The 10,965-nt window shown below is 65.3% G+C and overlaps 2 protein-coding genes across 2 annotated transcripts; both read left to right on the top strand.

Moving 5' to 3' along the window:
- The first annotated feature begins 51 nt into the window (after positions 1 to 51).
- On the top strand, positions 52 to 5,211 carry RASSF1 (Ras association domain family member 1). The gene is made up of 6 exons (XM_086469761.1): positions 52 to 307; positions 1,214 to 1,335; positions 3,723 to 3,827; positions 3,911 to 4,205; positions 4,844 to 4,959; positions 5,065 to 5,211. The coding sequence occupies exons 1-6, from the start codon at positions 52 to 54 to the stop codon at positions 5,209 to 5,211; spliced, it is 1,041 nt and encodes a 346-aa protein (XP_086325887.1).
- Positions 5,212 to 5,836: 625 nt separating this feature from the next.
- On the top strand, positions 5,837 to 10,818 carry TUSC2 (tumor suppressor 2, mitochondrial calcium regulator). Its single transcript, XM_086469866.1, has 3 exons — positions 5,837 to 5,988; positions 6,283 to 6,403; positions 8,042 to 10,818. The coding sequence occupies exons 1-3, from the start codon at positions 5,837 to 5,839 to the stop codon at positions 8,105 to 8,107; spliced, it is 339 nt and encodes a 112-aa protein (XP_086325992.1). The 3' UTR covers positions 8,108 to 10,818.
- The last annotated feature ends 147 nt before the right edge of the window (positions 10,819 to 10,965 follow it).

Below are 10,965 nucleotides of genomic sequence, written 5' to 3'. Positions count from 1 at the left end.
CCAGTGTCGGCCCCCGCCGCGCCGCCGCGCAGCGCCCGCGGCCGACGAGCCATGGAGCTTATCGAGCTGCGGGAGCTGCAGCAGGAGCCGCGGCCGGGCCGGGGCCGCCTGGAACGGACCAACGCGTTGCGCATCAGCCCGGCCCGCCGGCCCGGCCCCGGCCCCGGCGCGCACCCTGACCCGCGGCTGACGGCGGCACCGGGCGCCGGGCACCACTTCGAGCCGCGGCGCCGAGGGCTCCACACCTGGTGCGACCTCTGCGGGGACTTCGTCTGGGGCGGCGGCAGGAAGAGCCTCCAGTGCCGTCGTGAGTACCGCGCCGCGCCCCCCGCCACCGGGCACCCCCGCCGGGCACGGGGTATCCCACCATCGGGCACCCCCGCCGGGCACGGGGCACTCTGCCACCGGGAACCCCCACCGGGCATCCCGGTAGTGGGCACACACCCTCCCCCCCCCCCCCCCCCCCCCGCCCAGGCATGGGCATCTTGGTACTGGGCAGACACCAGGCAGTGGGCGTCCTGATACTGGGCACCCCCACCAGGTACTGGGCATCCCAGCACTGGGCGCAGGCATCCCAGTACTGGGCACCGACACCGGGCATGGGCATCTTGGTACCGATTACCCCCCACCAGGCATCCTGGTACTAGGCACCCCCACTGATTACTGGGCATCCCTGTACCAGGCACCCACACCAGGCACCAGGCCTTTGGGCAGCAATCACTGCCAACAGGCACTGGACATCCCAGTACTGGGCACACACACCAAGCACTGGGCAGCCCCATGCCAAATACCCCCACCAGGCACTGCATGTCCCTGCACTGGTTACCCACACCTGGCACCAGGCATCCCAGCATCGGGCACCAGCACTGCACATGGGCATCCTAGTACTGGGCACCAGCACCGGGCAGCCTGGGACCAACTACCCCCACCAGGTGCTGTGCATCCTGGTACTGGGCAGTGGATATCCCAGTGCCGGGCACTGAGCATCCCAGCCATCAGGTGCCCAGGCAGGGAGTACAGGCACCGCAATGCCAGCCAGCAGCTTGGCACAGCACCGGCACCAGCACAGCATGGGCAGGCAGCCAGCACCAGGCAGCAGTACTGGCACCCCACACCAGCCCTTGCCCCACCATGCACCAGTAACCTCCCCAGGAGTCACTGACCCTGACAGCCAGGGCTGTGGTGGTGACACTGGTCCTGTCCCTGTCCCCAGACTGCAGCTTCACCTGCCACTACCGGTGCCGGGCCCTGGTGCGGCTGGACTGCAGCGGCCCCCCGGGTGCCAGTGATGAGGACAACGTCATTGAGCAGGCACTGGAGAAGGACACCAACGTGGTAGGGCCCGGCCCGTGTCTGTGACGGAGGGCATGGGCGGGGGGTGGCCAACATGGGGGCTGCCTGGGCTGGGGGTGGCTGTGCCGGGCTGTGCCACGTGAGGCCATGTCATGTCGTGCCAGGCTGGGCTGTGCCACACTGTACCAGCCCATGCTGTGCCAGGCTATGCTATAATGGGCTGTGCCATGCCGGGCTGTGACGAGCATTTCTGGGCTGGGCTGTGCTATGGGAGGCTGAGCCGTGCTGGGCTGTGCCAAGCCATGCCGGGCTGCCTGTGCCATGCTGGGCTGTGCCAAGCCGCGCCGGGGGCTTTGCTGTGCTTTGCCATGCCAGGCTGTGCCGAACCACGCTGTGCCGTGCTGTGCCAGGCTAGGCTGCACCGAGCCGAGCCGGGCTGGCCTGGGCCGTGCCGTGCCGTGTCCGTGCTGTGCTGCACCGCACCGCGCCGTGCCGTGCCGTGCCGTGCCGTGCCGTGCCGTTCCCAGGCCGGGCCGTGCTCGCCGGGCCGGGCCGGGCCGGGCCGGGGCTCAGGCGGGGCCGGGCGGGCGGCGCCGGCCGCGGGTGAAATCACCGCCGGAAGCGGGACCGCGCCGCGCCGCCCCCGGCTCGCGTCAGCCTCACGGCCGGGGCGGGGCTGAGGCCGAGAGCGGGGCAAGGACGGGACCGCGCTGAGCCGGGACCGGGGCAGTACTGCGACAGGCGCCGGGCTGAGCCGCGCCGGGACAAGACCGCGATAAAGGACCGGGCTGAGCCGAGCCGAGCCGGGACCGGGACAGGGAGCGCAATAGAAACCGGGCGGAGCCGAGCCGGGACGACGACCGAGACTGGGCAGAGCCGAGCCAGGATAGAGACCGGTGCCGGGATAGGGACCGGCACCGGGCTGAGCCGAGCCGGGACGACGACCGGGCTGAGCCGAGGCAGGACCGGCACTGGCAGCGGGCTGAGCCGAGGCGGGAGCGGACCGAGCCGGGCCCCAGCCCGGGGGCCGGCCGGGCTGGCGCGGCGCCGGGTGTCCCCGTGTGCGCGCGGGCTCGGCGGGGCCGTGGGGCGGCCGGGCCGGGCCGCGGCCGCCGCCGCCTCCGTGCCCGTGGCCGGGTCGGGGAGCGGCGGGGCCGGGGGCTGCGAGGCGGCGGCGCTGGCGTTGCGGCGGGGCGGCGCGGGGGGCACGGGGGGCAGCACGGCGAGCAGCGGCTACTGCAGCCAGGAGGACTCCGACTCCGAGCCCGAGCTGTTCTACACCGCCCGCACCTCCCTCGGCCGCCGCCCGCGCCGCCGCCAGGTCGGTCCCGGGACGCCAGCCGTGACGTCACGGGGGGACGGGGGGACGTCAGCCGCGGGGGAGCGCACCTCCCCACCCCGGGGCTGGGTGCTGAGCGGGCAGGCGAGGGTGGCCTTGGTGCAGGGCCAGTTGTCGTCCCGCCCTGGAGAAAACATGGGGTGCGGGCGGTCCTGTCTTGGGGGTGAGCATGGCCTTGCTGTGGGATAAATGTGGGGGCAAGGGCGGCCATGCCATGGGGCAGGGTGGCCCTGTCCGGTTGGCTGTGGGACGAGCGAGGCACAGTGGGGTAAACGGGGCTTTGCTGCCTGGCACTGCCGCCCCATGGCACCCCGGGGCTGGAGGTGCTCCCGGAGGGAGCAAAGGACAGTGCTTGGGGATGTCGAAGTGAGCCCCCCCCCCGGGGCAGGGTCACAGCTGTCCCCATCCTGCAGGGACCCCAGCAGGGTCCAGCAGTGCCTGCGCGCGGTGGGGTGGCTGTCGGGGGCCGGGAGTCCCGTGTGGTCCCCAGCCCCATGGTGCTGTGGGGACACATGCAGCTCTGCGCGGCGGCTCCGTGGCCCCACGTAAGTACTCATTAGCGGGTGTTGGTGGCGAGGACGCCGGGCCAGGACGCCTAGGTCCCCCCTGTGTGGGGCTGGCACTTTGAAGTGGGGTGCCGGAGGCACGGGCGGGCTGCACCCCCAGCCCAGCCCTCCTGCCCCAAATCCCGAGGCTTCCCTGTGGGCGCCCAGCCTGCCCTGCTGCTCCGGTGCCGGGCTGGCGGCTGCTGTTGCTCTGCCTCAGGGACTCCTCTCTGATCTGGGGTGCTGGGAGAGGACGTCTGACCCCAGGGTGTCCTCACGGTGGGTTCACCCATCTCTGCAGCCCCAGGGACGAGGGCTGGGGATGGTGGCCGTGTCCCTGGAGCAGGGCTGGGGCCATGGTGAGCTCAGCTGTGCTTCCCCGTCACAGCCCAGCTCAGCACCAGCTGGGCTGACGCAACCCCGCGCAACCACCAGTGTGTGCGTCAGCCGGTGTTTCAGGTTGGGCTGGGGGGGTGGTTGCACGCCAGGACAGGCGGAGGGGTCCCCCCATCTGCAATGCTGCTCAGCCCACCGCTGTCACGCAGGATGAGCCCAGCGAGTGGGAGAAGGCAGAGCTGGACCAGGCACAGGTGGAGCAGCGAATCAAGGAGTACAACAGCCAGATCAACAGCAACCTCTTCATGAGCCTGGTATGGGGCTGGCATGGGGCCGGGGGGGGGGGTTCATGGTGCCCTGCCCTGGCCCCGCTCACCCCCCCACCGATGTCTCCCAGAACAAGGACGGCTCCTACACTGGCTTCATCAAGGTGCAGCTGAAGCTGGTGCGTCCTGTCTCAGTGCCGGCCACCAAGCGGGTGCCCTCCCTGCAAGCAGGGCGGTCAGGGCTGCGGACCCAGGGGGTGAAGCGCCGCACGTCCTTCTACCTGCCCAAGGGGACCGTCAAGCACCTGCACATCCTCTCACACACCCGCGCCAGCGAGGTCATCGACGCCCTCCTCCGCAAGTTCACTGTCGTTGACAACCCCCGCAAGTTCGCCCTCTTTGAGAGGTCCGAGAAGGATGACCAAGGTAGCGCCCCAGGGAAGCCCTGTCCCCATAGCAGTGGCTGTATCCCTGTGGTAGCAGCTTCCCCTGGGTGGTGGTGGCCCTGTGGTGGCGATGTCCCCAGGGTGGTGGTGTCCCCCATGGTAGCAGCATCCCTGTGGCAGTGGTGTCCCCATGGTGGTGGTGTTCCCTCTGGAGGCAGCGTCCCCATGGCAGCGGTGTCCTCCCTGGAGCGGTGTCCTCCCTGGCAGCAGTGTCCCCATCGTGGTAGCTCCCCTGGGCAGCAGCATCCATGTGGTGGCAGCATCCTTGTAGCAGCAGTGTCTCCTGTGGCAGCGATGTCCCCATCATGGCAGCATCCCTGTTGCAGTAGTATCCTCCTTGGTGGCAGGGTCCCCAGTGGCTGTGGGGCTGTCACCCATGGCAGCAGTGTCCCCCACAGCAGCAATGTCCCCCATGCTGATGTCCCCATAGAGGCAGCATCCTCATGGTAGCGGCATCCCTGTGATGTCCCCATAGTGGCAGTGTCCCTATTGGTAGCAGCATCCCTGTAGCAGCAGTGTCCCCATAGTGGCAGTGATATCCCCATATTGGCAGTGTCCCCATGGTGGTGATGTCCTCGTGATGGCATCCCCCTCTGTGACATGTGGCCACTGTTGCAGTGTACCTGCGGAAGCTGGACGATGAGGAGCAGCCCCTGCGACTGCGGCTGCTGGCTGGCCCCAGTGAGAAGGTGCTCAGCTTCGTCCTGAAGGAGAACGAGACTGGGGAGGTGAACGTGAGTGTGGGGACAGGGAGGGGACCGGCACCCATACCTCCCAGGGGACGTGGCCATGGGGGGGACATGCCACGTCCACGTTGCGACGGGAGACTGTGCCTGCAGTGGGATGCCTTCACACTGCCGGAGCTGCACAACTTCCTGCGCATCCTGCAGCGGGAGGAGGAGGAGCATGTGCGCCGGCTGCGGCACCGCTACGCCCGCTGCCGCCAGAAGATGCAGGAGGTGCTGGCCACGCGCATGCCGGGGTGACTGCACCGCCCACGCCCACAGCCAGCCAGTGCGCCGAGACCCTTGCCTGCCGGCAGGTGGGGGCACCAGGGGGTGGGGTGGAATAGGGCACCCTGGGACCTACCGGGCCGCCGCAGCCCCCATGGGGCTGGCCCGGAGAGTGGGAGTCCCCAGGAGGAGCAAGTGTCCCTGGGCGAGCGGGTGTTCCCAGGGGAGCAAATGTCCCTGGGGGGAAGTAGGGCGTCGAGCACCAATAAAGGCATCTTGGTGACGAGGCCTGGCCTGCGGCCTGTCTTTGGCGGGGGGGGCTGGGGCGGGAAGGGAGACGAGGACCCCCTGGTGCCATCGGGCTGTAGTGCACGCACGTGGTGCGAGGCCGCGGCGGTGCTCCAACCCGTTGCCCCAGTGTTCCCGCCGGCGCCAGGCGGGGAGGAAGGCCCGCCCGGCACCGCTCTCACGTGATGCAGGCACCTCCTCCCTCCTGGGTCACGTGGCGGGGGTGCATCGCGGGCGCCGGAAGTGTCGCAGCGCGGCGGCGGCGCACGCAGGGAGGCGCTCGGTCGGTGTCGCCGGGCGGCTCCGGGCCGCTTCCCCACCCCCCGCCCCCTCCCTTACCCGCCCCGCTCCCGCCGCCCCCGCCGCCGCTATGGGCGCCAGCGGCTCAAAGTCACGGGGGCTGTGGCCCTTCGCCTCCCCGGCGGCGGGCGGCGGCGGCGCCGAGGGCCCCGGCGGGCAGCAGGCCCTGGCCCGGGCGCGGGCCGCGCGCGCCGCCACCCCCTTCGTCTTCACACGCCGCGGGTGAGAGGCCGAGGAGGGATGGGGGAGGTTGCCATGGCAGCCGGGGGGGGCGGGGCGGGCGTGGCCGAACACCGGCACCGGCATGGCGGGGGACGCAGGCCCTGGCCTAACGCGGGGCGCCGGAGGACGAGAGGGCAGCCCGCGGCAGCCGCTGAGCCGGCAGCGAGTGGCCGCCGCAGCCCCCACAGGACTGGTGGTGCCGGCCTGCCCCAGCTCCATGCCCTGCTCGGGGCGCAGGAAGCCGGCAGCTGTCGGCAGGCTCTTACCCTGCCGCCTCTCCTCTGCTCTCGGCAGTTCCATGTATTACGATGAGGATGGGGATCTCGCCCACGAGTTCTATGAGGAGACAATCGTTACCAAGAACGGGAGGAAGCGCGCCAAGCTGAAGAGGATCCACAAGAACCTGATACCTCAGGTAGCGTGTGGAGAAGGGTAGGGGAAAGTGACTGTCAAAGTGCTACAGTGACGCTGACGTCCTGGCTTTTCAGGAGTTCCTGCCCATGGGCCTTCTCCCTCGGGTATCTTCTTGCTGGGAAGGCAAAGGCTTTCTGCTCCCGCCTGAGCTTCTGCCTCAGAGCCCTGGCTCCTGTGCGTCCTGACTCACACCCGTGTCACTTAGTGAAGCTGTGGCAGGAGAGGGAGAGCTGGTGACAGCCTTCAGCCCCCCCCATTCCAGAGAGAAGCGGCATCTCAGCCCTTTGGAGCTGCCAGGCTGGGGAAGATGGCTTAGCTGGGTGTGTATTGTGGGGTGCAGAGCACCGGGCAGCTGTGCACGGCCATGGTGTCCCACCACTGACCACCTTCCCCAAGGTGCAGGGTGCTGCACTTGCTCAGCTGGTGTCACATCACTGCAGAGGGCCAGGCCCTGGCTTCAGGAGCAGCAGCCAAGGTCCGTTACTCACTGACGCAAGTGCGCACGTTTCCTCCAGCCACTTGGTAGTGCCGGCGGTGTTGACAGCTATGCGTTTTGCACCTCATTGCAAAAGTCTCCTCTTAAAATAAGCAACTGGGCCCCCACAGGGGCCGGGACACCATTGAGGGTCTTGGTGCGGGAGAAGGATAGCCTGCATGTGGGGAAGCTTGTGGAGGCATAAATGCAGAAAAGGGAGGATCAAACCGGGGCTGGAGAGAGACCCTGCAGGAGCCTTTCCTAAGTAAGCAGAAGGGCATGGCTCTAGCGAGCACCTGGGGAGAGCCATTGGTGTGCTCCGAGGGGTGAGCAGCTGCCCCGGTGGGATGGGACCTCTCTGGGCACTACGCAGGCAGTTAGGGGGAAAGATTTGGTACCACTTCCCAGGCTGGCGTTCTTGCAAAGGCAGGCTTGGGCTGTGGGATTGTCTCCTAACCCTGCTCGATGTGAGTTGAAACTCACCCAGTTGGAAAGCTCGGCTGAGCTGGAGAGAGCAGATACTGGCACTAAATAGCCCTTCACTAGCCTGGGCTTTTCTCTGTCTCTGCGAGTGCAGGCCCAGCCCTGAGCCCCTGCTCCACCCTCCACCCCCAGCCCCCCACCTGTCAGCGGGTCCTCCCAGTGCTGTAACAGGAGAAGGCTCGGACGGAGCATGGGAAAGGCGCCTGTAGCTGGCATGGAGGGAGCATGCATTCAGCAGCCCCCCCTCTGGATAGAAAGCTGCTTTTCTTGTGCGCCAGCTGCCCTGGCTGCTTTCTCTGAGAGAGCTCTTTTCATTCTTTTAAATCCCCTGAATGAAAGGTGCCGGATGAAAAGCCCAGACAGCCAATATCTGCCAGTCATGCACCAGCTGCTGCACGAGCAGTGCCTGGCAGAGCAGCTCCCTCGTTTCTCGCCCTGCTGAGCTCTGGACCCGCCATGTGTGGCAGCCAGCCATGCCGCCCTTGGCTCTCCAGGGTCGAGTTTGAAGGGCAAAGTGCTTTCACTTTGTGTGCTGCTGTTCAAGCATATCTGGTGTCAGGGCGGCTTTATGGACTCTTGTTCCTCGAGGGCATGGTGTCTTCTGTCATACGGGGTGACTTGAAGGGCTTGGGGCTGTGATTTGGTGGTCTCCTCCGCTCACCACTCTGACTCTTCTTTCAGGGCATAGTGAAACTAGAGCACCCTCGCATTCACGTGGATTTCCCGGTGATCATCTGCGAGGTGTGAGTCCCCAGACGTTGCTGCCTGCAGGCGGGAAGCCCTGCCCCACCGCCCCCAGCCTCAGCAGGCGAGGCTGCGTCGTGTTCCCACCAGAGAAGGACTCTGGGTGCACAGCGGGGACAGCGGCTCTCCCCTCACCCGGACGTGAGGCGGGACGGAGCAGGCTGGGCTGGGCTTGGCTAGTGCTTCTCACAGGAGATGGGTGACCTTGTGCAACGACTGCTTAAAAACATCCTCGCTTGAGTCAGAAGACTAAAATACCTTTTGTAGCCTCTAGCCGACGTTTGATGGGTAACTGGAACTGCGAATGAGCTGCTGTGTTTGTGCTGTTAAAGGGAGAGCGAGCCTGCACTTCTCACCAGAGAAAATCCCCTGCTTCTCAGGTATGCAGCCCAGGGAGAGCCAGGGCAAGGTAACGCGCTGCCTGGGACCCCAAGGTCCCTCGGGCCCGGTGGTTAGATGGTCAGCATTGCAGTGTGTTGCTTGACGCGGGTGTTACATGATGCTTCCCTGGCTGGGTCCATTGGTGAAGGATAAATGGGGCAGGTCGAGGGGGTGGCCACTCTCCAAGCACACCCAGCTGGGTGCCGCGCTCCTCTTGGGAAGGGGATGGAGATCAGATGCCGCTATCTTGGACCTCGGTTTCTTCCTCCTCTGTGTTTCCCCACTTATGCCGGCTCTGGAGAAATTGGCTTCACTCCTGTCTGCAGTCCCTCTGCCCGCAGGAGATCTCTGCGGTCTGTGGTGACTGCTGGTGGCAGCGAGGTCCCCAGCTCTGCCCTGTTAGCAAGCTGGCTCCCTCTGAGTGCTGTCCATTGCCCGCTGCAGGGCCAGGCTGCTGGGCAAAGTCTCCACGTAACATCCTCTGCCCCTGCTGCCGTCTTGAACGTACCTCCTGGTGGGGTGAGCCTTGACAGAGCCAAGCAGGAAGGAAATCATCTCTTCCCTCCCCGTCTCCTGAAAACAATCGATTGGTGTGCGTGCCCCGGCTTGGAAATCTCCTTGGCAATGTGAACTATGGTTCCTCCCTCATCCCAGCTGGCGGCAGGAGGAGAAACGTGATGCGCTTTAAAGGGAGGCTTTCTGCTCCATCTTGGAAGGTCCTGCTCCTTTCTCCTCTTCCCTCCTGCTTGAGAAGGTCAAGGTTGCATTGACAGCACCAGAAAACCTCTCACCCATGTGTGTGGGCCTGGGGCACTGGGCCAGCTGCTGCAGGGCTGGGGAGAGGCCTGACCCGTACCGCCCCTTGCCAGCGCTGGGAGCCACTGCCTTCCTGCGCAGCTGCCCCTGGACCGGGCGGGCGGAGGAGGACCAGCCACGGGGCAGTGGGCACAGCTTTAAACTGGGTCAGAGCCTGCTCCCCACAGCAGCCAGCTCGGCTTTCCTCCTCTTTCGTTCCAGAACTTACTTACTTTCTAAGCACTTCAGACGTTTGCTACCTCGATTTTTAATTTAAGCTGCTGGCACTTGGCCGCCAGCCCTGTCGGCATCTATGTTGGATGTATCCATCCCCATGCCCACCGAGAGCCGCCTGGGCGCAGGGCCACATTCCTGGCTTCAGGGAGATAACAGCGGCGTGGCTGTTGCTGTCTTCCTGTCACCACCTCTTCCCTCCATGTCCCCCCACCCACTGTTCCTGTCGCCAGGAGCGAGGACAGAGGGTGAAGCATGGAGGATGAAGCGGATGTGCTGGCTGCCACCGGGCAGGGAAGCGGGAGGGCAGGGCTCCAGCAGGGAGCTCGTCTACACTGTGATGCTGGGCACTTCTTTTGCCATCTTTTGTTCTCCATCCAGCTTGCTTGAAAGAGTCTTGTCTTAAAACAATCCCCCACTGAAGTGTTTCTTATTCGCACCACCTGCTCTCAAGTTTCTCCCGGGCTGGATCTCCCTGGGAAGGGCAGGAGAGCAGGAGCTGCTGTCCCCAGGAAGAGGAGAGAAAGCTGTGGCAGGGCTGCCAGTGCTGCCTTGCCCCACTGCTGTACAAGGGCGCGGGAAGCTGCGCTGAACCCGCCTCGGGTATGGAGGAAGGCAGAGGAGGAGTGGGGAAGGGGCCAGTGCTGTTTGCCCCAACAGGGAGCCCCTTGCCTGGCTACTGGCCAAAAATCTGCTGACAAGGCAGGGCCCGAACCCCAGGGGGGTGTAGAGACCAAGACCAGCTTAGCAAGGATGCTTTTGTCCTCCCTGACAGGCTGCCTGCCCTTCCCCCAGGGCATCAAACATGCTTCCCCCAAAAAGCACGCCTTCTCCTGCACACCCTGTGTCACCCAAGCGGGAGTGAAGTTCCACAGGCTGCTGACAAGCTGCGTCCTGCCCTGCTTCTTCCCAGGCTGGTCCCTCAGTCAGCCAGCCCCTGGGTCCCCTCCCCTCTGCCGGCCTCCAGCCCTCCTGCGGCAGCAGGGCCTTGGGAGCACCTGGAGGGATCTTAAAAATGTGAAGGTCGCTGTAAATAGTATTTGTGTCCACTGTGGTATTGGAGCAAGTGAAAAAAAGGAAAATTTCCTTTTTTTTTTTTTTTTTTTAATGATTTCTGTGTGATGTTGTGCTTTCCCGTGTGGATGTGTAGCCAAACCGTACTCACCGACACTAGGCTCCTTGCTCCTCTAGCGTGTGGGTAGGACCTGTGGGTTTGGGAAACATACACTATTTATGGTCCTTCCTACCGGTGCATCTGTCCACTTTTGTTAAATTTCAATAAAATTATTTGTAGAGCCTGTAAATCCAAGAGCTGTCTTACTGGGGAGGGCAGGTGGGCAGGCGACTGTGCCCGTGGGCAGAGGAAGGAGATGCTGGAGAGCTGAGGGGAGGTGGGCTTTGCCATGCCGGTCTGTTTGCCACTGGCACTTTGAGCCCCCTGTTTTTTTGGA

Source organism: Leptosomus discolor, chromosome 9 (assembly GCF_034619465.1).
Source record: "Leptosomus discolor isolate bLepDis1 chromosome 9, bLepDis1.hap2, whole genome shotgun sequence".
In the NCBI taxonomy this organism is placed as follows: domain Eukaryota; kingdom Metazoa; phylum Chordata; class Aves; order Leptosomiformes; family Leptosomidae; genus Leptosomus; species Leptosomus discolor.
The sequence above is the reverse complement of the archived record's forward strand: the minus strand, read 5'-3'. Positions and strand labels throughout refer to the sequence as shown.

Bases quoted from the DNA above. Each gene is read 5' to 3' on its own strand.
- TUSC2 (XM_086469866.1), top strand. From the start codon at position 5,837: ATGGGCGCCAGCGGCTCAAAGTCACGGGGGCTGTGGCCCTTCGCCTCC. The intron at 5,989-6,282 runs GTGAGAGGCCGA...TGCTCTCGGCAG, and splicing joins TTCGTCTTCACACGCCGCGG to TTCCATGTATTACGATGAGG. The intron at 6,404-8,041 runs GTAGCGTGTGGA...CTCTTCTTTCAG, and splicing joins ACAAGAACCTGATACCTCAG to GGCATAGTGAAACTAGAGCA.
- RASSF1 (XM_086469761.1), top strand. From the start codon at position 52: ATGGAGCTTATCGAGCTGCGGGAGCTGCAGCAGGAGCCGCGGCCGGGC. The intron at 308-1,213 runs GTGAGTACCGCG...CCCTGTCCCCAG, and splicing joins GAAGAGCCTCCAGTGCCGTC to ACTGCAGCTTCACCTGCCAC. The intron at 1,336-3,722 runs GTAGGGCCCGGC...GCTGTCACGCAG, and splicing joins TGGAGAAGGACACCAACGTG to GATGAGCCCAGCGAGTGGGA.